Source organism: Drosophila busckii, chromosome X (genome assembly GCF_011750605.1).
Source record: "Drosophila busckii strain San Diego stock center, stock number 13000-0081.31 chromosome X, ASM1175060v1, whole genome shotgun sequence".
Lineage (NCBI taxonomy): Eukaryota > Metazoa > Arthropoda > Insecta > Diptera > Drosophilidae > Drosophila > Drosophila busckii.
The window spans coordinates 17,892,159-17,919,379 of NC_046608.1; the positions used below are offsets into that span (position 1 = coordinate 17,892,159).

General features: G+C 38.7%; 2 protein-coding genes across 5 annotated transcripts; one reads left to right on the forward strand and one right to left on the reverse strand.

Annotated features, from left to right (window-relative positions):
* Positions 1-418: 418 nt before the first annotated feature.
* On the forward strand, positions 419-5,718 carry LOC108606739 (DNA topoisomerase 1). The gene is made up of 8 exons (XM_017997134.1): positions 419-815; positions 1,826-2,028; positions 2,101-3,106; positions 3,178-3,263; positions 3,807-4,936; positions 5,007-5,257; positions 5,319-5,512; positions 5,589-5,718. Exons 1-8 carry the CDS (start codon positions 789-791, stop codon positions 5,689-5,691), a joined length of 3,000 nt encoding a protein of 999 aa, XP_017852623.1. The 5' UTR covers positions 419-788; the 3' UTR covers positions 5,692-5,718.
* Positions 5,719-13,998: 8,280 nt separating this feature from the next.
* Positions 13,999-27,111, reverse strand: LOC108607049 (protein singed). Of its 4 annotated transcripts, XM_017997658.1 has the most exons (7): positions 26,934-27,111; positions 26,512-26,839; positions 17,212-17,496; positions 15,200-15,620; positions 14,575-15,144; positions 14,264-14,512; positions 13,999-14,201 (listed from the first exon to the last, which is right to left on the reverse strand). In XM_017997658.1, the coding sequence occupies exons 3-7, from the start codon at positions 17,414-17,416 to the stop codon at positions 14,108-14,110; spliced, it is 1,539 nt and encodes a 512-aa protein (XP_017853147.1). In that variant the 5' UTR covers positions 17,417-17,496; positions 26,512-26,839; positions 26,934-27,111; the 3' UTR covers positions 13,999-14,107. The 4 variants fall into 4 exon arrangements, with proteins under 4 accessions (XP_017853147.1, XP_017853149.1, XP_017853146.1 ...); XM_017997660.1 differs by lacking the exon at positions 26,512-26,839; XM_017997657.1 differs by lacking the exon at positions 26,934-27,111 and having other exon boundaries at positions 26,512-26,916.
* Between the last annotated feature and the right edge of the window lie 110 nt (positions 27,112-27,221).

Genomic DNA, 27,221 nt, shown 5'->3' on the forward strand with positions numbered 1-27,221 from the left:
TAAAGTAATTTCAAGTTGTTTTGCCAAAAGTTTTTAAATTTAACAGCAGCATACGCTAGAGCCTCGACGATACATCGATGCATCGACGATATATCGATGTATCAGAATTTTCAATATTCGATGTTGTATTTTCAATTGACTGATGTTAACTCCGATTTCATCGATGTTTGTCTACAAAACGTTGCCAAAAACTATCGTTCTCGAACGTTATCGACCAAAAGTATTTACTGCAGTTAGTGTTGAGCAGTGTTTTACGTCAAATTACTTTACGATCTTTCGTGCACATACAAACATATTTAGTTTTTTTTTTAATTTTCAAAACATCAACTTCAAAACATAATACTATATCAAAGCTACCCTTTGCATCACTTACATTACTATAAATTCAGTGAAAAATAAAACAACAAAATATGGTATTATAATAGTTCTCTTGTTACCGTGAATTGAATTTGAATTTCGTAGCCGTGCTACAAGTATTAGAAGAATCAGCTTATCGTTTAACGTTTAATAGCACTGCACACTGTGTAACATCTTCACGTCACTTTGCACAACACTGTCACGAATACGACGTGTAAAGAGAAAGACCCTCTTAGTGTGATATTGGGGCTTGGAAAAAATTATATTGTATTATCGCGCAGTTAATAGAAGGTAACAGCCAGCACTTGCAGTCGAGTGCAACGTGTTTTACCGAAGCATATTATATATAACTACACTATAGAAAAGGTGTAGTTTAGCAGAGTTGGAAAAAAGCCGAGCCCCGCACACTGCTAACTAATAAATTGTGCAAAATGAGTGGGGATGTGGCTGCTGAAAATGTAAGTAATTTCGAGACGTATTTATTTTATGTAATTTTCATCTGTTTCATCCGTGTGCCAAGTACAAAACGTGCTATGCGATTTGCACACAAAAACGCATACATAGATGCATAAGTATTATTTAAAACAAATACAAGTGTCCCCGAGCTGCGCTTCAGCCGCACTCTCGGTCGTGGTGGCATTGTAATAAAAAAAAAAGAGTAAAAGGCCTTTTGGTAATTTACGAAAATGGCGACAGTGCAGTGCAGGCATTGTGTGTAGTGGCAGCAGTATAGCAAAGCAGGGAAGTGGAAGTGGAAGCAAAGCAGAGGCGCAGGCACAAGAGGCGACAATGTGTATTTGGCACAGGCATGATTCGCAATATTTTATCGCTAGCACAACCTGGTCACACTGCCCGACAGTTTTTTTTTGTCGGTATATGTATCGCTCTATATACCATTATGCCTATGTATAAATGTATGTATGTACATATGTATAATAACAGCCCTGATCTGCAGAAGACAATGTCCACACTTGGATTCAACACAGATTGAAAACTGAGAATAGTGTAACTACTAATGCTTGTTACTCCGAATATCGTAATGCTTAGAGTTGTAAATATCATCTTCTTCTTGCTAGCTAACAATTCTTGCTTTTGATGCATTTACATACATATGTATAGTGTATGTAGTTTTGTTAGGGTTGATTTTTCACCACGTGGTGGTGTAGTGTTGTGTCTAGTTTCATTATTATCATATTGTTTATGCATACCATCTAAGCTTGCCATCAAAAACTTTATAAAACGACAAGTCAAAATGTTAGACACACATACATCAGAGAGCACGATCATGCAGGTAGTTAGCCCGAGACTTCATTTTAATGAAGGCCTTTTATGTGCAGCGTGTAGATACACACATTCGCATATTACAAGTTTGCAAAAATGATATTTAAATTCAAATATGCAAATGAGTATATCTCAACAGCATTGATCGCTCTGTTTTAATATGGAAATTGTTTTTGAATCATTGCAGACATTACACGTGCAAAATGGCGGCAGCTGCGAAGTGCAATCGAATGGTGTAACTACAAATGGGCATCACCATCACCACCATCATCATAGCAGCAGCAGTAGTAAACACAAGTCCTCTAGCAAGGATAAGCACCGTGATAAGGAACGTAGTGAGCATAAGAGCTCTAGTTCTAGCTCATCCAAGGAACACAAAAGCAGTAGTCGGTGAGTTCCTTTGGTTTTTTAAAATACTGCAGCATAAAAAATGTTTACACTTGATGTGCTTGACTTTTGCAGCGATAAGGATAAGGACAGACATAAGAGCAGCAGCAGCTCATCTAGCGGCAAGGATAAGCACCGGGATAAGGATCGTGATGGCAGCAATTCGCATCGTAGCTCATCCTCGTCATCATCCAGTCATCGGGATAAAGACGGCAAGCACAAGTCATCCTCGTCCTCATCGTCGTCGGGCCATCACCATCACAAAAGTAGCAGCAGTGGTAGCAGTCACTCCTCATCCAAAGATAAAGAGCGTCGCGACAAAGATCGCGGCAGCAGCAGCAGTTCCTCCAGTCGGGACAAACACAAGTCCTCCTCATCATCATCGAGCTCGCGCCACAAGAGCTCGTCCTCATCTTCGTCATCATCGAAAAGCAAACATTCCAGTTCGAGTTCGAGGCACCACAGCTCATCATCATCGTCGAAAGATCCCTCCTATGATGGCGTATTCGTCAAACCGGAACCTGTCACACAGAACAGCACAAACGAGCACGCAGATGCACTGCAGCTGCAACAATTGCACCTACAGCAACAAATGCAACTGCAACAACATCAGCAACACCAACAGCAGCTGCTGATGCAGGCTCAATGCAATGGCTATAAGAATGGTTACGAGGTGGACGTGAAAAAGGAGGAGGACAGCTTTAATCACTCACAGGCCAGTTCCTGTGATTATTCGCTATCGCAGTTTAGAGCCGATGAGCCCTCATTTGTGGTGAAGCACGAATCAACCTACAATGAGGACGATAGCGCCTTAAACGATGATGATGACTACGATGACAATGACAACGACAACGAAAATGAGAATGATGAGGATGACGAGGATATTCCGTTGGCCATGCGTAAGCGTAAACAAGAGCCGGTCGATGATATGGATATGGAACCTGATGATGATGATGACATTCCGCTGCTGGCGCGTAAAAAGGTCAAAAAGGAGTCGAGAGAAAAGAAGAACAAAAAGAAGCGCATCAAAGAGGAGAACGATGATGACTGCGGCAAGCCCAAAAAGAAAAAGGTTAAAAAGGTAAGTGGCACAAACTTAAAGCTGGTTTATTTGTAACTGTTTTTCTAAAATATATTTTTAATCAATTGCAGGAGTCAGACATTAAATCGGAGACTTTGTCGCCAACAAAGCGTTCACGCAAAGACAAAAAGGACGAGGAGGAGGAAGTCTGGCGATGGTAAATAAACAATTACACATATAATTCATTAGCTTGTGCTTGTTGTTGCCAATTGTTCTCATACAAGTTAGGCTTTGGCTATAAGTACGCGTGTGCTTGAAGTTTGAATGTCACTGACCTACATATGTACATATGTATGTATGTATGTTACCAAAAAAAAATCACATTTAGCCAACGTGTTTGTATGTGTGCACGTTTAGACATTCACAGCGATGCGCGTGTGTTTGTGTCAGCTGGTATATCATACATATACTTTTGGCTGCTCAATATTGAGGTTATGTTTCAACTTTACGCTTTGCGTAATTTATTTTTTTTTTTTTGGGGCTGACAGTCAATGGCAACTGCGTTGGCGCTGCTGCTGTCCGTTGCAAAACGTGATGTTTTCATTTTATTCAAATGCCAGCAACAACAATGCTTTGCCTCAGCAGCAAAAACAACAACAACAACAACAAGAACAAGAACAGCAGCAGCAGCAGCAACAGCATTAAAAAGCAAAAGACTTAAACTGAAAACTAATACGAAATTAATTGTTAACCATTTAAGGTGGGAAGAGGAGAAGCGTGATGATGGCGTCAAATGGTCATCATTGGAGCATAAAGGACCTGTTTTTGCGCCGCCCTACGAGCGTGTGCCGCGCAATGTGCGCTTTTACTATGATGGCAAGCCCCTGGAACTGAGCGAAGTGACAGAGGAGGCGGCCACATTCTATGCGAAAATGTTGAATCATGACTACTGCACCAAGGATGTGTTCAATAATAATTTCTTTAAGGACTTCCGTAAATCGATGACAGATAAGGAGAAGGACATCATCAAAGACTTCCGCAAATGCAATTTCAAGGAGATGTTCGACTATTTCCAGGCCGAGTCTGAGAAACGCAAAGCGGCCACCAAAGAGGAGAAGCTTGCCAGGAAGAATGAGAACGAGGCGTTAATGAAGGAATATGGCTTCTGCATGATCGATGGCCACAAGGAAAAGATTGGCAACTTCCGTTTGGAGCCGCCGGGTCTGTTTCGTGGTCGCGGTGAACATCCAAAGATGGGCATGATCAAGCGACGCATTGCCGCCTCCGATGTGTCCATCAACTGCGGCAAAAGCTCACACGTGCCAAAGCCGCCACCGGGCCAAACTTGGAAGGAGGTGCGTCACGACAGCACCGTCACTTGGCTAGCCTCTTGGATTGAGAATGTGCAAGGCCAAGTGAAATACATTATGCTGAATCCCTCATCCAAGCTTAAGGGCGAAAAGGATCACATTAAATACGAGACAGCGCGTCGCCTGGACAAGGTCATTGACAAAATACGCGCCACATATCGAGATGAATGGAAGTCCAAGGAGATGCGTGTACGTCAGCGTGCAGTGGCGCTCTATTTTATTGATAAGCTGGCGCTGAGAGCGGGTAACGAGAAGGACGAGGATCAGGCGGACACTGTCGGCTGTTGTTCGCTTCGTGTGGAGCATGTGTCGCTGCACAAGGAGCTCAATGGCAAGGAGAATGTGGTTGTATTTGATTTTCCAGGTAAGGATTCCATACGCTACTACAACGAGGTTGAGGTGGAGAAGCGTGTCTTCAAGAACCTCGAGCTGTTTATGGAGAACAAAAGGGATGGCGATGATCTCTTCGACCGTCTCAATACCCAAGTGCTTAACGAGCATCTGAAGGAGCTAATGGATGGTAAGTTCCTTAGAAACTAAGTTCTTTTTCGCAAACAAAAGCTCAATATTGATTGATTGATTCATTGCAGGACTCACGGCAAAAGTATTTCGTACATATAACGCATCGAAAACGTTGCAAAATCAATTGGATTTGCTAACGGATCCAAATGCATCAGTGCCCGAAAAACTATTAACGTATAATCGCGCAAATCGTGCGGTGGCCATTCTATGTAACCATCAGCGCTCAGTGCCCAAGGGCCATCAGAAGTCGATGGAGAATCTGAAGGAGAAGATTCGCTCAAAGCGTGATGCCATCGATGATTGCGAGGCCGAATATCATGTGCGTATAAAAATAAACATTTTTATTATATAGAAACATTTGTTATAACATTCTTATGCAGGATGCGAAGAAGGCGGCCAAGCGTGGCTCTGTCAAGGAGAAGGTAATTGCCGATAAGAAGGGCAAGCAACTGGAACGTTTGAAGGACCAGCTGAAGAAATTGGAACTACAAGAGACTGATAGAGACGAGAATAAGACCATTGCCCTGGGCACATCCAAATTGAATTATCTCGATCCACGCATTTCGGTGGCATGGTAAGTATACAAGCAAGCATTGCTTGCTATCTCTTTCCAACACACACACACTCACACACGCTTTTAAATATTGCAGGTGTAAAAAGAATGGTGTGCCGATTGAGAAGATTTTCAATAAGACACAAAGAACCAAATTTCTTTGGGCCATACACATGGCAGATGAAAATTATCGTTTTTAGATACAGATACACAACAAAAACAGAGAACACAACACACATATACCGCAACACACTCACATATGCATATGTACATGTAGACGCAGACGAATAAGGAGCAGGAATTACGTTGAAACGGCAAGCGGAGATCAAAGCAACTTCATCAATAACTACACAGCATAGTGCAAATCTCACAGCCAGCCAGTCAGCCACTCAGCCTGCCTGCCAACCAAGTGCAAGGACAGTCTATAATGTAAACACATATACAACATACATACACACAACTAGACAGACAAACAGACGGACAGACCCAAGGATGTTGATTGCTTATTTGAAAGTGCACCACACTACGCTGAAGTTTAACTTGGAAGCAATGTAGTCGTCATATAGCAAGCGCGCTTACCATATATACACACATATATTAATTTATATGAACTCTACTCAAACTCGGGACACATACACACACGCACACTCGCACGCGAAGACAGGACCCATCAGTGCTCATGGCCTGTACGTACATAGAAAGGATATGTATGGTAACGAGAGCGTGTGATTTGTGTGTGTGCGTGTGCATTTTATGCCGCCGGAGAAATTATTTCTCAATAAGTTTTATAGACGCGAATTCTGGAGCAACATTTATTTCGTTTAAGTTTCGATACTAACTTTATAATTATTATTTGTTTAAATCGCTTAGTTATTTCGTGAACAGCATAATAAAATAATTGATATTTTTTTTTTGTATGTTTTTACTAATAGCTCATCTTTGTTTAGCAAAAAAGTTCATAAACCTATCAACGGATAATAAACAAAATTATTATGCATTAAAAAAGCGAAATTCAATATAGTACTAATGTAAACCCTACTATATAAATATAACAAAATATCTATGTAAAATTATTTAAGTGAGGAGAAATTCTGTAGACCACTGTTAGCATAGCATAATTTATTCAATGATAAATTAACATTAATTAACTGAACAATTAGGCCGAAACACAAACCAACACTTTACACATATAATACGTATTAGCGTACTATGTTATAACGATTTGTGCACAATATCGAAGCGAGTGACAACATATAGACATATATACATACATACATACGTACGTACATCATACGCATGTAAATACATACACAACACTTTTCTTTTGAACGGTTTTGCTTGTATGCACTTTGTTTATATTTCATTCTTTTAATTTACCATTATTATTATTTTTTTTTTTTTTAATATGATATAAGGGCCGCATGTTTTTTATGTTTACAATCAAAAATCGTTTGCTCTACTGAACAAATCTTGTAATATGTGTAACAATCACAAATAAAACAAAACAAATAAGACACATGGCACCTAGACAGGTTTCAAATTTTGTTCAGTTCAGGCAGAAGCAGCAACAACAACAACAACAACAAAATGAATACAACGTAGAAAACAATCAAAGGCAAACAAACGACAAAAAACAAAACAAAAGAGCGCAACAAACAACAAACTTAGCGTTATGATGAATTAAGGGAAGCGTATGCAAATAAGCTTCGTAAATATAAAATAAACAAAATAGATTGAGAACTATATATGTAAGATTTAAATAATATGTACGTGCAATTAAGTGAGCTCTATGAATAAACGAAAAATGCAATTGCAACACATTGTAAAAATGAAAACACAAATGAAAACTGCAACTCGATTGATAATTATAGTGAGCATTGTATTCAGCTCATATAAATAATACCCAAGCACACACACACACACACATGCATGTAATATCAATATCATTATTTTTACAGTCTTTCAAAGTCTGCATTTTCACATACATATGTGTGTGTGTGTGTGTGTGTGTGCGCGCGTGTGTGTGTATGTATGCATAACTTAAATTACATTTTCTGTTTGATTTTAATAAGGAGACAACGCTTTTAAAAATAGCTAAATTTAAACTTTGTCTTGTTGTCCTTAGGCGCTGGCAAGCGAAACAATGCAACACTCACCCACACATATTTATGTATAATTTTATAATATATTTATATGAAGAAAAACCTTGACATATTACAAAATTGATATAAGCAAACAAGTGAAATGAAATGAAAAAAGATAAACAACTACAAATGTAAGTTAAATGTAATTGTAACGGAATGATGCAAATATACACACGAAAAATATATACATATATATTTAAATGGGTACATACATAAATGTGAACCACCCTATGTGCATACATAACACATACACACAAATGCAAATGAGCATACAAGGCTTATGCTCATTCTAATTGTGAATGCCACGCCTACATAGAATGGTAAAAAATATCCCAATCGGATTATTTTCGCTGAGTTTATAGCAAAGCTTGAATTTAAACAAAACACACAAGTCTGCAGCATTGGTTTTTTAGTCATAACTTGGTCAACAACAAACAACATTTTTTGTCGTTCAAATAAAAACGAAAATGTTAATTTAGTCCAACACTTTTCCTTGTCAAAATTTCTTTTCGCTAAGTTACAGTTTTTCAATATAAGCCCGCAGTATTGATTTCATAGTCTTAACTTAGTCAATTATCATCCGATTGCTTAATTGTTTACTGTTTTATGCTCGTATTCATGCTAGAAACGAAATGGCATCATTACACTTAAAATTGTACAACTCGAAAATCCTAGATGTTCCAAATTTAAATGCAGTTTTAAGCAAGGCATAAGCCTCTTAAATCGGACTACATTTTGCTGAGTTTATAGCTTATCAAAGTATGTTGCTAACAGAAAATTGTTTACTCTTTTGTTCACAACTTTTAAAAATAATTTTTAAATTATACAAATTTATACTCATTTGAATTGTGTTTGCCACGCCTGCATAAAATAGTATAAAACATTCCACTCGGATTTTTTTTAGCTGAGTTAGAGCTTCGCAAAATCTGAAATTATAAAAAGAGTAAGTAGGCAAATCAAATTTGTAAAATTATTTAGTTCAAAAGACAAACGCAAAGAATTTGAATTGCATAAGAGCAAAGGGCTTGAAAGTCTTTCTTTCAATTGAAGACAGCAGCGACCACCGCTCTCAATTAAAGGAGCAATTGGAGTTAGCCTTGTCTAGATTACAGTGGAGCTTTTGGAAGTGTGGCCTGAGATATGCCAAACATATGAGACAGCCACAACATGCAGGCCTGGAGCGGAGTTACAATGCAATCGCAACATGCAATGCATTGACTCTGGAATAGGGTGAGTTAAAAAAGCATCCACATCTTTTTTCATAATTTTTAAAATATTTTTATTTAATTTACAGCACAATGTGTTTGCGCTGCACGAGGACAAAATCATGGGAAATAGTCTCTAATAGAAGCTATGAGTTGCAGGCAGCCACGGCACGCTGGCTTGGAAGTGAGCTGGAGCTATCCATGCGATGCATTGCAGGGTTAGTCGCCAAATTAATTCTTATAAAAAGCACATTTCAAATTTTTTTCTATTTAATTTACAGCACAATGCCACTCGAGAAGAACATTATGGGTCACTGATGAAAGTGTAGCTACAACTAGCTTCATCGCTGTTTTGTTGGAAAGGATTTTTAATTAATTAATTTTTATTTATTTGTATTTAGAATCTTGTCGGCATTTCTTAATTGATTTGATTGATTGCTAACTATTTAATCTTTATTTATCTTTTTGTTAAGTTTGTCAGCTTTCATTATTGTTATACATACAAACTCTTTTACTCTATTACTTTTATATAATTATACATTTTATTCACTGCCAAATGGTATTTATTAATATACAATGCTATTATCATTACTTTTATGTGATTATACCTTTTGTTTACTGCCAAATAACATTTCTTTCTTCTGATTAGTTACTATTATTATACATAATACTATTAATCTTACTTTAATATAATTATACACTTTCGTTGCAGCCAATTTATATTTGTTACTATTATCTTAGGTGATTTTTATTCATATTTCTATTAATATTACTTGTATGCAAGTATACAATATACAAGTATTATTAATAGAATTATAGAATGGAATTATTGTATTGCATTGTATATTGTATATATATGTGTTCATTTTGTTTACTACAAAATAAACAGCTGAACCTCAGAATAAATATGTCTTACAAAAGTCTTTTGCAAAAACAAAACAATTATTTTATAGGAAACAGGCTTTGAGGCCTGAGACAACAATATACAAAGCCATTGCACGAAAATATCCGTTGCATAAGCTTTTAAGGAGCACTACGTGGACACCAAAGGATATCATTGTAGTCCTTACAGTTTCCAAGAAAAAAAGACATTTTGTGTTTTTTGGTCACTTTTTTCGACCAACCGCTTGATATCTATTTTTTAACAATACTACAACAACAACTACAACAACAGGAGCTACAACAACTACAACAACAAGAAAAACTACAACTACAACAACAACTACAACAACAACAACAACAACAACAACACAACAACAACACAACAACAACTACTACTACTACTACTCCTACTACAACAACAACAACAACAACTACTACTACAACAACAACAACAAGAACGGCAACAGCCGCAGCTACTACTACTACAACAACAACAACCCATCCAGGATAAACCAGAAAAATTTACAGGGTGGGTGGAAAAAATGTTTCAAAAACACAAAATGCTGATTTTCTCGGAAACTACAAGGACTACAAGGATGTACTTTGGTGTCCAAGTAATGCTCCTTGAGAGCTCCTAGAATATACTATTCAAAGTACGAAAGTCCTTACAGGAGCTGAGAAAAACAGTATTTATCATACACATAAAATAAGCCATATCTCAGCTATCCTTGCCAGGATCAAGGGGACATTAGTGTCAAACGATTCCTTTTTGAAAGGACTATCGTCATGTCAAAGGATATTTGTGTAGTCCTTGCAGTTTTTGAGAAAATCAGCATTTTGTGTTTTTTGGGAAATTTTTTGACCTATCCCTTGCAATTTTTCTTGTATATCCTGAATGGTTGTTGTAGTTATTGGTGCTGCTGCAGTTGTTGCTATAGTTGTTATTGTTGTAGTTATTGATGTTCTCGTTGTTCTCGTGGTTGTTGTTGTAGTTGTTGTTGCTGTAGTTGTTGTTGCTGTAGTTGTTGTTGTTGTAGTTTTTGTTGCTGTTGTTTTTGTTGTAGCTGTTGTAGTTTTTCTTGTTGTTGTTGTTGTAGCTGCTGTTTTTGTTGTTGTTGCTGATGATGATGTTGTAGTTGTTGCTTATTTCCTGATGTTCTTGCTGTAGTAGTAGCTGTATTTGTAGTTGCTGCTGTTGTTGTTTTTGCTGTTGTTGTTGTTGCTTTTTGTTTCTTCTGTTGCTGTTGTTGTTGTAGTCGTAGTTGTCATTGCTGCGGTTCTTGTTGTTGTAGTCGTAGTTGTTATTGTTGCTGCTGTTGCTTTATTATTTTATTGTAATTTAAAAGCGGATAACAGATAAGAAAGAGATCTAAGAAACAAATGTTTTACCAACAAATGTCGCCCTCTAGCATACAAATACATATATTATTTATTGTCAATTAGTTTTATTTATAATTAATTATATTTAAGATGCAATATTTATACAAATTTATGTAATTATTTTAATAAAAAATGTTGGTCTTAAAAATAACAATGAATAATAAACTCAAATGAATACAAAATCAAGAGAAAAATTGTTGTTTATTAATATGCAACTTACAAGGCAAGCATAAGGAAATGCGATCCTGTTAGCAGCTGGTGTCTGCTGATTATTTTTAGTTGAAACACAATTTAAATGAGTGTAAAAATGTATGATTAAGAGATTATTTAGCGCAGTTATGAACAAAAGAGTTAACAAACAAGATAAATAACAAGCTTTGATAAGCATAACTCAGCAAAATTGCGTTTGATTTCAGAGTTTCATGCATTGTTGGAATTGTGAGATGCATCTGATCAAAACTGCATTCAAATTTGGAAGTTTTAAAATTTTCGATTTTTTGGCAAAAAACGTGATGTAACCCCTTTGAATTTTTTGCAAAAATCATGCCGTCTTCATTTCTAATCAGTTTCTGACTTTGACAAGCTATATCTCCGCTAAATGAAATTGTACTGTAGAGAGTTTAGGCTTAATTAACTCATGAGATTGTAAATAAACATATGTTGTTGTGTTTGATCAATAAAAAAATTCTTTACACCAAGTTATGGCAATTAAACCAACGCTGCAGACTGATTTTTTGTTAATTTTCCAACTTTGTGAAGCTATATCTCAGCATAAAAAAATCCGGTATAGATGTGTTATACCTCTTTATGTTGGCCTTAAAAAGCATTATTAAAATTGGTGTAAAAATGTATGGTACAAAAATTATTTGTCGAAGTTATAAGCAAAATAGTAAATAAACAAGCCAATTTTCTGTTGAATATCAATCTTTGATAAGCTGTAACTCAGCGAAATGGCGTCCGATTTCAGAGTTTTATGCCTAGTTATACTCGTGAGATCCATCTAAACAAAACTGCATTCAAATTGGGAAGTTGTAAGATTTTCGATTTTTTGGCAAAAAACGTGATGTAACCCCTGTAAATTTTTGCCAAAAAATGATGCCGTCTTCATTTCTTATCACTTTTCTAACTTTGAGGAAGCTATATCTCAGCCAAAAATGATCGGACTGAAGAGTTTTTGGCTGAATTAACTCATGATATTGTAAATAAACATATGCTGTTGGGTTTGATCAATTAGGAATTGTTTTGACAAAGCTATGGCAATGAAACCAATGCTGAAGAGTAACTTTTTGTTTAATTTCAAGACTTTGCATAGCTTATAACTCATTCTAAAAAAATCCGATCCATATGCTTTATACGTCAATTTGTGGGCGTGGAAAGCACAATTAAAAGGAGTATAAGTTTGTTCGATATAAAAACTTTTTTTTGCAAAGTTATGAACAAAATAGTAAACTAACAAGACAAATTTTTGTGAAATATCGCACTTTGGATCAGCCGTAATTCAGCGAAATTGCATCCGATTGCGGAGTTTCATGCCTTTGTTAGGACTCGTTGAGGATGCATCTCAATTTTAAACTGCATTAAATTGGAAAATCTGGATTTTGATATTTTAGGCAAAAAAACGTGAATGTAAACATATATGAGAATATATAGAAAAAATTCAGACTGTCTTCATTTTCTTATCACTTTCAAAACTTTTGACAAGCTTATATCTCAAGCCAAAAATAATCGGACTGAAGAGTTTCTCGGCCTAATTCACTCATAGGATTGAACATTTTTTTTGTCCAATCCAGGATATCCTGGTATGCAGATAGATAGATTTGATGCCCAGCAGCACGAAAGCCGTTTTGGAATCGAAAGGATAATGGATGAGCAGCTGCCAATGTATCCCACCTACCAATAGTCAATTGCTTATATTGCCTTGCTTAGCAGTATAAAGCCAAGGCTGGCTATATCCCTGAAATTCTGGCATGGAGCTCATGGCGTCCTGAAAGGATATGCCAGCATTGCCATTACACCTCTTTCTTTACCTGAATCCAATACGATAGATTTGAATAAAATGTTATGCATTTGTTATAATTAGTTTTCATTTATTTATGTTTTACTTTTATTGTGTATTTGGGCTTAACATTAAATTTTGCATATAATAAAATTGCTTGTTTGCATGTATGTTTGTATGTTTTCATGTGTGGGTGTGTATGTGTCTGTGTGTTAGAGGATGTTCTATCTGTGTTGTTACTGTTTATATATCAATATGTATAAATATATAAATAAATGTATAGGAATATGTGTTGGTTTTTAAGCAACATTTTTTTTTTTGTATTTTATTTTATGTACGGTTTTTATTTATTTAATTTTGCCTTCATTTGAAACTGGTTTAAGTTAAGCGGCCCTTTTTAAAAGCATTACGAATTGAATAAATATGTATAAATATATATATAATTTTATGTGCATATGTATGCGTATACATATGGATACGAATTTGCATGTTGCATGTTTATAATTATAAATCATTGGAATTTTTCGCCTTGTTGCTGATATATATAAATATATGTGTGTGTAATGTATATGAAAACGGAAGGACTCGCAGTAAATGTAAATTGTTTTCTTTTGTTTGTTGTTGTCTACGCTAGTTTTTGTTTTTCTTGTTGTTAAAAAACGTATAAAAAGCTAAAGAGATTACTTTAAAATGTGTGTGTGTGTGTATGTTCTCTCTTTATACATATGTATATGTATGTATGTATATAAGTTATGTAACTCTCAATTAGATTGTTGGAATATTCAAATCGCAAATAGGATAAATCTTTTGTGCGATGTACATATGTATATAAAACTTTGCGAAAAAAAAAAAATACAAATTACAAGTACAAATTCTTTGCTTTGCTGTGGACATACGTTACAAAAATGTTCAAATATTTTATTCGTGTAGTGTTTTAATTGTTGTTGTAGTTGTAGTTTTAGTTGTTGTTGTTACACGCGCAGCAAACTGAAAGCGAAAGTTGAAAGCTCTAGAACTCCCACTGTGTGGCCGAATCGGTGCCATCGTCCAGCAACTTGAAGGCGCCATTCTTGGTGGCACCCAAATACTTGCCCTGCTGCGATCTAAAAGGAACATATAGATTGATTTAGTAACGACTCGAGAATCGACTCGAATGGTATCAAACCTTATGCAGATGCGTGTGGGCTCGCGCAGCTCCAAGAAGAAGCCATCGACGGGCGCATCGGCGTCCACTGATATGCTCTCGCCCTCAATGCGCCAGTACTTGCCGCTGTGCGCCTTCAGATGCACCATGCCCTTCTGGGCGCGCTCCACCAAAATGGTCTCATAGGTGGCCTTGTTGCACTCCAGCTTGAGATTGCCAGGCGTGCGATAGCCAACGAAGCCCTGCTCGCACTTGAGCACCAATATGGGTCTGCATAGTAAGAGTTGAGCTTAATATCGAACTGCTCAGAGTCGTGAGTTACTGACACTTACCTATTAATCAAATAGAAATAAAACTTGGTGATCTCCTCAATGGACTCGGAGGTGGCAAACAGATGCCCCGAACGCTTTGTGGCCAAGAACTTGCCATTGTTGGCGCGGAACGACAAGGAGCCATCGCCATGCCAGATGAGCTCGAACAGAGCATCGGCGCAACGGCGATTGCCAGTTGCCTGAATGCCGCCACCGGCGGACAGGCACCAGTAACGATCCTGTGTGGTGCGCAAGGCCCAGCGATGCGCCGACCAATCGTACTCCAGCTGGAATGTCTCATTCTCGCCCACCTCGTCCTGATTGGCGGTAACATCGACGCCCTGCTTAACGCTCACATAGCGCAAATTGAGGCCAGCTATGAACGAGGCCTGCGGCGATGAATCCTCCAGCGAGAACAGCTCATCGCGCGTCACAGTCGATGAGCGTGACTTGAGCACAGCCTTCGAGCCAATTGGCGACAGATACTGGCCCTGGCGATCGCGCAGCGCCAAATGCCCGCCATGGTACTCGGCACTAAACAGGCAATCCTCATTGCAGACCACCTGGAGCTTGCCATTGGCATTCAAATATCTGTTGGGAGCAGAGCAATTAATGTCACATATTCAGATCAGGAGCTACTACTCACTTGTTGTTGCACGTGTGCAGCGCATAGCGTCCGCCCTCCTCGGCACGGAACTCGAGCGTGAAGAGCGTATCCTCGCCCCAGGGTATGTTCGCATCCACATGTATCTCGTCCTGCGATTCGGATAGATGCGCAAAGCGCTTGCGTCCAATCGAACGCAAGTTCACCTGTGGCCTGGCCGCCAAATGCACCGTCCAGAACTCGCCGGCTCCGGGCGTCTTGGCCGTGCAGTCAAGTTTATCGGGCGTGCCGCCCAGAAAATAGCCACGCGACTCATTCTTCAATGCCCAGCGGCCACTGCCGTCCTCACTGATGCTTATCTGAAACCGGCTGCCCGCGTCGCGCTCCTCGCTCTCGCACAGCACGTTGCCGAACTGATCAACCGATAGGTATTTGTTCAGATGAGATCGTAAATAGATAATACCTGCAATTTGAAAGTGAAGCGTCAAATTTAAATTCGTTTGTGTATTTGAATTAATTAATTAGGTTTAAGCAAATAAAAAAGAATATACGAAAGCAAATGCGCATTATTTATGGAAATGGGAAACTAATAGCGGCATGGGCGTAGGCTAAGGGGGCAGCCTATGCTTAATGCTTACATTAATTGCAATATAAGTAAATTAAAGCGTGTAATTGTTTGCTTTAATTATTATAGACTATAAATAGACAAGAGTAAAAGCTGTCCGCTGCTATATTTGATTATTTATTTTGATACTTTTTTTGTGCGTTTGCTATTATTAAGCAATTTAGTTAATCATTAATGATCGCGGCTTTGGCTTTGCCAGCTGATTTTAATTTGGCTGCGTTATTTTAATGGCCGTTACAAATGCAATCTATATATTTATGGCTGGAGCTGGAGCAAGAAAAACTTTTATATTAATTGCCAACAGGCAGCAGCAAACATAAACACACACACACATACACACACATATATATATATATATATATATAAGTGCATGTATTTGTAGCTGTGGATGGCCAATGGCCGCTACTTGGCAACGGGTCGAGTGGCAAACGAGTTACTTTAATTATAATTGCCAGGCCGGGACGAGCCGTGCCGGCGACCAGACCAGGCGAACCCAATTCCACAGCCAATTCCAACTCCAATTCCAATTCCAATGGCAACTTGGTGCAAGTTGCAACTTGTGGCAGCTTGTGGCGTCTGCAGCTTGATAAATGATGCCAAATTCGTGAGGCGCTTTGTTATGCTGCTGCTGCTTTTATTGCTGCTGCTGTTGCACGTCAAATTAGTGCAGCTGCATTTGTTGCATGAACTGTCGAGCAGATTACACTGATTACGGTCTATTGCAAATGGTTTAGAGTCAATGCTGATAGCAGTTAACAGTAATAGTAATGCAACAATATGGCAAGCAAAACGCGCATGAAATTCAAATGCTTATCAACAGTTCCGACTGCTGATAAAGAAGCAAACAGACAGACACATATGTGAATCTATTAATATGCTTTCATATCATTTATCTAAAAAAGTACTCTAATGTATCACTTGCCAATTATATAGTTTCAATAGGCTACAATACATTTTGTCAACCAACTTTCACTGCTTGCCTGCAGCTTTGTAGCTTAAGAGAAATACATTATTTAATACATTAAATCAATAAAGCAGTTCAAATTAAATTGAAAATACACTATTTTTACTTTAGTCTATGGTCTAGTCTAATAAAGCATTTAAACAAACAAGGAGCTTAACTTTTACTCAACTCAAATGTAATGCCCGTTGCCATCCTAATCTATGTTTGTTTCAATTCCTTTTGAATTAGTAATCTTAACAAAATGCACAGCCTAATTAAAACTAATTATAAATAACATTAATTGGCTAAGCAACATTATAAATTTGTTGTGTTAAATTTCAATTTGTTAAACATTTTGTTTGCTGTCCGTCTGTGTCTCTCTGTCTTTTCACATTTCTTTTCGTTTTCAATTTTTAGTTGTTTGTGAGGCATGTTGAATGTTTGGCTGGTGGATGGTGCATGGTCGGGTGGTGGTTGATTACTCACTTTCACCGGTGTTGGATGGCTCGAGCGTCCAGAGCTGCTTCTTCTTTAAGCTGGCGCCATTGGAATTCACCTTGAAGCCAAATGTCTCGGCCGTCATATACTTATGCTGGCCATTGATCAGGCCAATGGTCCACCAGCCCTTTTGTTGATTCTGTGAGATGATGTCGCCGTTGCTGTGATTCAGCTCACAGCTCTGGCCGTTCATGGTGCTTATGGGAGCAATGGTGGCGGCTTTTAACACTTGCGAATTGGACCCTGCCGGTGAATCTATGTGCGTGAAATGCGCTGCAAGAAAAATAAATATTTCAACATTTTAATAAAAAGACAATTTGTTACAGTTCGAATTGTTGATTGATACGCAGCGGCAGATACAAATGTATCTGTAGCTGTAGCTGTAGCTGTATCTGTGTGTGTGTGTGTGTGTAAGATTTATGTGTTGCTTGGCTGCTTGTCAGCCTGTGCGTCCGTCGGTCCGTCCGTCTGTCTGTCTGCCTGCCATGTGTGCATTGCATGCAAAAGGCAGCAGCCCAGTTAGTCAGTCAGTTAGTCCCAAGTCCAACGACGCGTCGCCTGCTGGCATCAAGTGCATTGAACGTAACCACGCCCCGCCGCCTCAACATGCCGACATGCCATTGATATTGGGAAGCCTGCCTGCCATTCATTTCAATGTCACCGAGTCCGAGTTCGAGTCCCGAGTCCGAACAGGAAATGTTGATAAACGCAAACAGATTCAATTCATTCTTACAGTTACATAGATTGTATCTGCATCTGCTTATGTGTGTTTTTATTTTTGTAATAAATAAATCATATGTTGCAACAATGTTTTAGTTTGAATTAATGTCTGCCTGGCTTGCTATAATGTATAAATTGTTTCACCAGCTGCTCCATCTTTAGCATGGAGCGTGGAGTGTGCTTTGGGCCCAGATTTGTGTTTGCCATTCAGCCAAGTCGTGCATTTCAATTGAACGCCAACTAATGATTAATATATGCTTAGCTTTAAATATGCTGACTAAAGTTGCGAATGCGTGACAAGCCGCTGATGCTGATGCTGATGATGATCAAGACCAGAGCATGACTCAAGCGCGACCACAAACAAAAATAAGCCAACTTTATGAAAGCCACAGAAGCACATACAAATGTATTTATGCCCACATTATGCATCAGTATTAAATGCAAAATATTGCGCAGGCATGCAAAGAGTTGTGCACAGACGACATTAGCAGACTCTGCAAGCCGCACATGTTACATATTAATAATATAATATATATTATTATGGCACAAGGTTAGCAACTGCTTATGAAATGTGTTGACCAACTTAAGCAGCTGTTTGCATATTTTAAAAATGCCCATACAAATTAAATAATAAAAACAAAATATATAAATAAATTTAAATAATATACAAATAATGTTTGGCAAGCGCAGACTATAGAATATTATATTCTGATTGTCATATACAAATTAAAATTTGTAGCCTTTAGCTGCTGTGCTTTATTATCAGCATAAATCTCATTTGACTAAGTTATATGACTGCTTGTACATTTTAATGAGCCGGGTCTTAAAAAAAAAAAAAAACCATACGCACTGTCATTTAAACGAGCCCAAAGGAGCAGCTCACGTACTCAACGCGCTGCGTTCGTCACGCAGTACGCAAAAAAAAGAAGAAGCGCAAAAGCTGCAAGTGTATGTGTGTGTCTGTGTGTTTGTCTCCTTTATGTAGCGTTTTGTTGCCATTTCTAGGCGTTGGCTGCTCATTTGGCGCTGGGGCGTTGGCCAAAGCGCAAATGGTTGCGCCTTTTACGCAAATCGGATGGCAGATTAACATCAAATAAAAAAAAAAGGCTAATGAAAACGCAAGCAAACGATAATGAAAATGAAACTCACACACACACACACACACACTTTCGGCAATATCAATGTTCGCCAACACTCACTGCACTCCCCTGCTAACCAACACTGATTTGCTGCTGCTTTTTCTTCTTCTTCGGCGTTGCTGTTTGAATAGCAAAGCTGCAATTAAACTGCGTATGCAATGCAAAATATAAATATTTGTTGTAAAATTAATTGCGGCGCTTTAAAAAGCGTTTTCGTTAAACAAACAAGTCGCAGCTAAATACACACCCACACACACACAAATAGAAAATAAATCATAATTAATTATGCATGCCTTTGAGCTGCATAACTTGCATACTTTTACACATATACATATATGTTTGCTTGCATGCATTTGTGTGCAAACGATGCATGAAGCAAATCAGCAGCCAAGATAGTAATAAAGAAAGGCAGCTGCTAAAAACAGTTAAGCACCGTTGCAGTTTAGCTGGAGCGAGAGACGTGAGCGCCAATTAGTGCAAATGCTGTGTGTGTGTGTGTGTGTGTGTGTGTGTGTGTGCCACTGTGGCAGGCAACAACAATGGGGCATAGCAACACAAGCAGCCGAGCTTGATAACTAACTGCTGCTAAAAAGAAGAAAAAAGAATACAAGAATAAGCAGCAGGCAGCGCAGCTATTTGACTTTACCGGTAACTACTGTTTTATCATACATCCTCTTTGCTCTCGTTGCTCGCTGCTGCTCTCAAATCAATTAAATTGCACTCTTGTCACATAAACATGCATATGCATATACATATGTGTGTGTGTGTGTTGTGTGCTCTTCATGCATGCATGTGTGTGTGTTATTAAACGCAATCTAATTAAATGAAATTGCGCGTGTGCCGCACTGATTATGTGTGTGTGTGTGTGTGTGTGTGCGTTTTTGCTTTTAGCAAATTACGAAAATGTAAAATATACATACGATGTGTGTATGATGAAGTTTTATCGCAACGCGCACCTTTCACCGCACAGGCAAAAGCAGAGTGGGGAGTGGAGAGTGTAGAGTGGAGAAAGAGGACTCTGAAGAGCTGAAAATAATTTTGCGTGTATTGTGTGCGCTTTTTTTTTTCTGTACTGCTGTCTCTTTTACTCACACGCCCATTTGCGTGTGTAGCTTGTTAATGATAACGGTAAATTGATAAACGCACACACAGCAGCATTTCAAACAATGCGAGCTCATCAGGGGCCACAGATTTCAACAGGCAAGACAGACAGACAAAAAAATAAAAACTGAATAACAGACAGCTGCACGCATATGAAAAAAAAAACACACACACACACATGCAATACATATGCATGCATATGAGCATGTGTATGTAAATTGGCGTTTGTGAAAGGTAAACGGTGCGTTAGAGAGTAGGAGGAGCAGCAGCTGTTTGTCTGTGTGTGTGTGTGTGTTTATGTAGTTGCCAACGTTGCCACTTAATTTACAAACTGATTCGATCGTATTCAAACTAAATCGCCAACAATGGCATTAATGACAGCAAACAGCACACAAAACATATTTAAGCTGTGCTGCTGTCAAACGGTATATATTACCGTAACAACAACAACAAGAAGCAGAGCAGCAGCAGCAACATAAGAAGCTGAAAACAATCGCACCAAATCTCTTGACTTGCCAACTCAACAGCACACAGTTCTAAAAATACAAGCACACACATGTATGCATGTCTCTCTCTGCGTGTGTGTGTGCAAAAGATGCACAGATACAGACATCAGCGGCGCTCGCTGCTCTTGTATGTTAAGCCACTGAACGAACGTCTTTGCTTAGCAGACATAAACATTAGTAGCAGCCGCAGCAGCACATTTCTGAAAATGCGGCTGCTCTCCACTCGAGCTTAAGCAGCACTACCGACGCCGCCGTCGCCTGGAACGCGTGCGCTCATCGAAGCGTTGCATTTGCATTGTCTGCAGCAGGTGCAGAGCAGAGAGCGGAGCGCACATTGAGGTAGGCGCGCAATAAAATGGCAGCAGCAGCTCCTCGCTCAACAGGCCACACTTGGCTATGCCTAACTCTTAGTCTGAAATTCGAGCACTTTATTTTTTTTTGTTTTTAGCAAAAGCCAGTTCTAATTACTGAACTAATTAGCGCGCATTTGGGATTTGTTTATTGATAAACGTTATCACAAGCACTTTACAAAGGTGGTAAATTATTGATAAATACTATATGCAATAAATAAATGGCGCAGTCATTACTAATATAATAAAAAAATATTTATGCATGCAGCAGCTTTAATAAAATATAAAGCAACAATTGCAGTTACTTTTGACTATTATTATTTTTAAAATAAATTAATATTTTTTATATATTTTCATGCTTGAATTTAAATTCTCGCTTTAGCTTTATCCATCATTTCCTAGCTGGATCTGCAAAATGCTAAAGCGTTCTAGAATTTTCAACACTTTTAGCTTTTGCTAATCAACAACAACAACTTACGTAGGCGATCTTGTTATTGTTATTGTTGATTGAAAGCCAGAAAAGAGCGCAAGATACATTTGCGGTAATTGCGGTAAATGGCGAAGCCTTAAAAATGCTTAAAGCCAACAACGCAAAACTCAATTAATGTGACAATTAAGCACCTTTCGATTTAGTTTTTAATTGCAGACGACGAGGCTCTTGTTAACATTAGTAAATGAACAATGGCAACATTTTTTTTGTTAAAGCAATTTGTATTTAACTCAATTTTTTTTTTTTTTAGAAAGCGCCTAAAACAAGTGCAGCTCAATTAATTATTAAGCGACAAATCAATCAACAAAGTGATTTAAGATAAAGACGCTGCAAGCCTCAGACAGTTTGCGCTGAAGAGCGAGAGAGAAAGAGATGCATTGCTTAAGCTAAAAAAAAGTAAAAGTTGAAATTAAAAAAATATATAAAACTGACTGAGCAAAACAATAAGCGTTTTGGCAAAATGAAATATGTTGAAGTTTTTTGAAAACCGTTAGAACGCGGCAAACTTTTGTAATGCAAATCGTTAATTGATTGCTATTCGAATTTGGTGCAAGTTGAATGGTTTTTATTTTTGAAAGTTTAAAATGCAATAATAAATGACATAAATCTAATTTACACAAACGTATAACTATGTAGGTTAAAGTTTATAGAGAGCATTCGAAAAGTCGTGCAAGTTGGCCGAGCCAAGTTTGTTATTTGAGCGGCGTTTACAGTTTGAGTTTGAAATTGATGCGAGTTTTGGCTACGGCTGGAGTTTCGTTTCGTTTCGTTTTGGACAGCAATCAAAATATCAAAAATCAATAAGGCACAACAACAACAACAACAACAGTAGCAGCAACAAAATGAAAATGAAATGATTTCAAATAGTGAAATCAATGAAAGCCGCTGAGAAATGATCAAACGACAAACGGTTTCGGGTTTTTATTTTTTTTTTTTTTGTATCTTTTGCTTTTTCAATCATATATGTATTTTTTGTTAACTGTTGTTTTGTTGTTGTTGTTGGGTTGAGTGAGCATTGGGTGAGTCTTGTAGCTAAGCCGGAGTTAGCTTTAGCTGCAGCTTTGACTTGCTTTGGTTGATTGAACGCACATAAATAACTCAGACTGGCTGCATCTACAAGATACAAATGTAAGTATCTGTTAGCTATGTGTATCTGTAGCAAAAACAGTTAACTTTTGTTGCAGCTCGGCTGCTGCTGTTGAAATTACCGCTGCTCTTGGCTAACAGCTTAAATGATTTATGCACCAATTACATGCCACATCGACTACGTAGAGCGCGCCACAAAGTCAATGCCACAGGCTGGGTGGGGGGCCCAACTCCGCGTTGAATGCATATTAATAATTTGCTCGCATTTTCAGCATACAGCAACAAAGAAAGCAAAGAAAAATGCATATAATAACAATAAGCATAAATATTTTGCACAAGAGCAACGCTAATAACATAGCAGACAGCTTTTGTGCAAGTGCAAGGCGTTGTAATATTTCACACACACACACACAGAGAGACACACACTAGTGCAAGTGAGAGCCTGTGGTTATCGATAGTTTGTTACGGCAGCTCAACCAGCCGAACCAGTTGACAGCCTTGGCTTGCTTAACAACTTCAACTTCAACTTGAGCTTGAGCTTGAGCTTCGAGTTTGGGAATATATTTTGGCATGCGCCAAAGTTTAAAAGCTAACTGAATTTATTGCCAACACCTGAAGAGCACTGTTGCCAATTTAGCTGCTTGGCTGGGAGTCAATGCTTAAATTGAAATTAATGACTTAAGCTAAAGACTTCAAATGCAAGCAGTTGGTCGCAATTTGTTAAATCAAAATAAATATTTAGGCAGACTTGAGTGCTTGATTATTAATTAATTTGTAAGTAAACTACAAACCTAAACTCGCTTAAGAGTTAGCAGCTGGGATTGGGATTGGGAAGACGAAATGCCGCTGGCTGGACAGACAGGTATGCGGCTTAAATGGCGGTGGGCGGTGCTGCACTTAAGGCGGGCGCATAAATCAAAGTGTTCGAAAGCTAAAGCTGTAGCTAAAGCTAAAGTAACTGCAGCGGGGGTGTAGAAAGAATTTCGTCGTCTTTGCTCTTATCGGCATCAGTGGCTGGAGCGGTGGGTGGGGGGTGCGGGGCAACGGAAACCGATTGCAAGTGCATTGAACTGCGGCTGAGAGTTCAGCAGCATAAAAAGCATATCAATTATTGTTATTGTAAGGCGAAGGCAAAAAGCAAAGTAAAGAGGAAGCAAAGACAAAGACGAACGTACGTAGGGACGGACGGACGTAGTGTCGCCAATTCCAAAAATATATATCGTTATGGAAAATGGCGCCTGCTATATGTTTGTGGCATTGATAAAGACACACACACACACACACACACACACATATATTTATATACATATATTTATGTGCAACATTTGCATTTGCGCCAGAGGAAACGTCACATGAATCACTAAACAGTTTTCAGTTTTTAAAGCCAATTTTGTGTGCAGTGTTGAGTGTTGAAAGCGAAAACGAATAAGTATGAAAATGCAAAAAAAAAGCAAAAGCAAGGAGCGTTAACAACAACAACAAAAGACGTGACTCAGCAGCCAAACAAAGAAACACCAAAAAGTCCAAAAAAGGGGCAAAATAAGCTTAAAAAAATAATGGAAAAGCCAAATGAAAATGACAGAGCACACAATGTTACATATATATATATATATAATTAGTAAATTTTAAAGCAAGCATAGCTTGTATTACAGTTAACAACAATTCTTGCTTACTGTCTGCTTTAGTTAGAAATTGTTAAGCAAACTTTTGAAAGCATGTAACAAGAATTTCATTATCTATAAATTTTGCAGAATTACATTTTATTATTATTTAGTTTTATATATGTATATATAACTTATGTGCTCAGGCTTGTAAACATTTTAAGCCGCTTAGTTGCAGCTTTTCAAATGTAACTAGCGCTTTGAAAGATTCGTCTAGCCTAAGCCAAATAAACACCCTCGCAACCCAAACCCACCCTCAGTTCCCAGTTGGCCCCCCCCCCCCCCCCCCCCCCTCCCACAGACTCCAGCCATAGTCTACACAGGGTGTGGTTTATTGCTAAATTTAAAGCAAAAGTGCGTTGAGTAAATGATTTATTTCAAGGGCAGCTGCTGCACTTGATGTTGCCAAGCAGCGGCAGCAGCAGCCCCCATATGTTGGAACACTTGGATGAACAACATATGTGGCTGATTGGGAGTGGTGCTTGCAATAAAACTAATAAAATTTTAGTGCAATAGCAAACAGAGACAACAGCAGCAGCAGCTGTGGGGGCGTGTTAATAAACAGTTCACTGTCGTACGTTCATTGTGTATATTTACTGTAGTTTCTTAGGCATAACAATGGGACTTGGACTTGCTTGAAGTGGTGTGGGGCAATGGCCTGGCCAGCCAGCCAGCTAGCCGGCTGTAGGAGTTGCCAGTAGCAGGCGCGTGTCACAGCAGGAGTGTTGAAAATTAAATGAAGCGTTGGTGTAGAGAGTTACACATATACAAATTTATATGTATATATGTATACCTGATTTCCGGCGTACAACGGAAGCATTCGATTGTCAGTCTTTTCATAAGCAAATGCTTGGCAGTCCAATGAGCCAAGTCTGGAGACAGAACAAAGTAAAGTGAAGTGAAGTGAGAAGAGAGAGAGAGAGCAGAGCGAGAGAGCGAGCGAGACGATTTGCCATTAACACACAGCAAATGTGAGAATGTGACTCAGAAGAGGGCGGTTGATACAAATGCATGCAGACAGAGACAGAGACAGTGACACAGGTATGCTCGTCCGTCTGTCTGTCTGTCTGTCTGTATGTGTAGCTGACTAGCATACAAATGTTTATATGTATGCGTGTGGTGCATTGGCAATGCAAATCCTGCTGGCAATTTATTGATTTGCAGGTAAATTGGCAAACATAAAAATGGGGGCTGAAGCGAGAGCATTGGAAGTGGGAGAAACACACAACGAACAACAAAGGATAATGCTACAAACACACACACACACACACACACACATTGAGAGCAGCTACGCAAGCAATAAAGTGATTGACAAAAAACAGTTAGTTTCGAAATGCAGCCAAAGCTCTGAGCTGAGCTGAGCAGAGCAGAGCAGTAAGCTGCGTGTTATGTTTGTTAGTTGTCTATCTAGCTGTCTGTCTGTCTGTCTCTCTGTCTGTCTGATTGGGAGCCAAACAGGTCGCGTAGTCTAAGAAGTTGTATTAACGTTTTACAGCTCATCATCTTTTCAATCTGACAGAGCCAGAGAGCGAGACAGTATGAGAGCGAGAGAGCCCGCGTTACGCACACAAAGCGCAAATGCCAAAGAGAGCAAAAACGCGAGAGAGCGAGCGACGCGCTCTGCTCTGCAGAGTTGAATGCCAATGTCAAGGCAATTAGCCAGGCAAAAGCCGGTTGGAAAAATCAACAATGCCAGTGGGCAAAGAAGAAACTCTGTGTCTACTTCATACATATATATAGTTAATATATGTATGTAATTTGAAAATCGTAAAAACAAGGCAAGCGCTAAAAAAAAAGAAACATAGTCACTTGTGTGACGTCGACTGCCATGAATTTTATGACTTGCTTGAGTCAGTTTGGGCGCGGGGATTTTTGAGTTGGCAGCGAGGGGCGGCCAAGCCAAAGATGTTGCACCTGGAACTGGAGCAGCACTAAGCGCGCATCGCGTGTGCGAGCGAGAGCGCAATAGCAAGAGCAGCGGCAGACGTTTGGGGAGTTGGCGTTGCTGGCTTTTGGGAGAGCACGAGTAATGGAGTCCAGTTGACGTTGTTGCCATCTTTGGGCAAGGCACGTTGAAAGGAATTCACTTACTTTCTTTATATTGTTGCTGTTGCTGCTGCAGCTGCTGCTGCTGCTGCTGCTGTTTCTGTTGTTGTTATTGTTGTTGTTTTGTTATTGTTGCTGCTTACAGTTAGCGGCTAATATTGTTGTTGCAACTGCAACTGTTTTAATTACCGTTTTAATGGCTGTTCGGCTTGTTATCCTTTGTCAGCAGCGCTCCGTTCTCTCTGCCTCACACTTCAGCAGTCAGTTGTGCAGTGCTCAGTTGTTGTTTATAATTTTATTTAATTTTTGGTTAGTTTGTTATTGGTTTCTTAATTGTGTTCCTCCGTTTTTGCCGGTGTTTCTATTACGCCTTCTACGTCTGTCTGTAGTTGTATGCGTGCCGGTGCGTGCGTACGTGTGTGTGTGTGTGTGTAGCTTGTGTGTATGTTTATACACCCTTCACTTCCAATTTGAATTTAGTTCGGTAGAAGAACAAAGTAACTTCTGCCTTAGTTTTCTAAAACACTCACAAATAAAAAATTTGAAAAAAAAGTAACATAAACAAATCACAGACAACAACTATAAGTAATTTATTGTTGTTTTTCTATTACGTTGATTGCTTTTTCTCGGCTATTCAAGCTCCTTTTTTTTTTTGCTTTTCTGTGTGTACGCGTTGCTTGCTATGGCAAAAGGATTTTTCACGATTTTTTGGAAACTGATTGAACAAACGCATGCGCGCACCAGGCAAAAATAGTCTTATCAGAGAAAACACAACCTGCTCTCTAACTGGAATTCGCGATTTAAACAGAAAACTGCTCGCGCTCACTTATTTATCAATTTTCAACAATACACGTCGGTCTTTTTCTTTCTACTTGCATGAATGTGCACGTAGTGCAGCA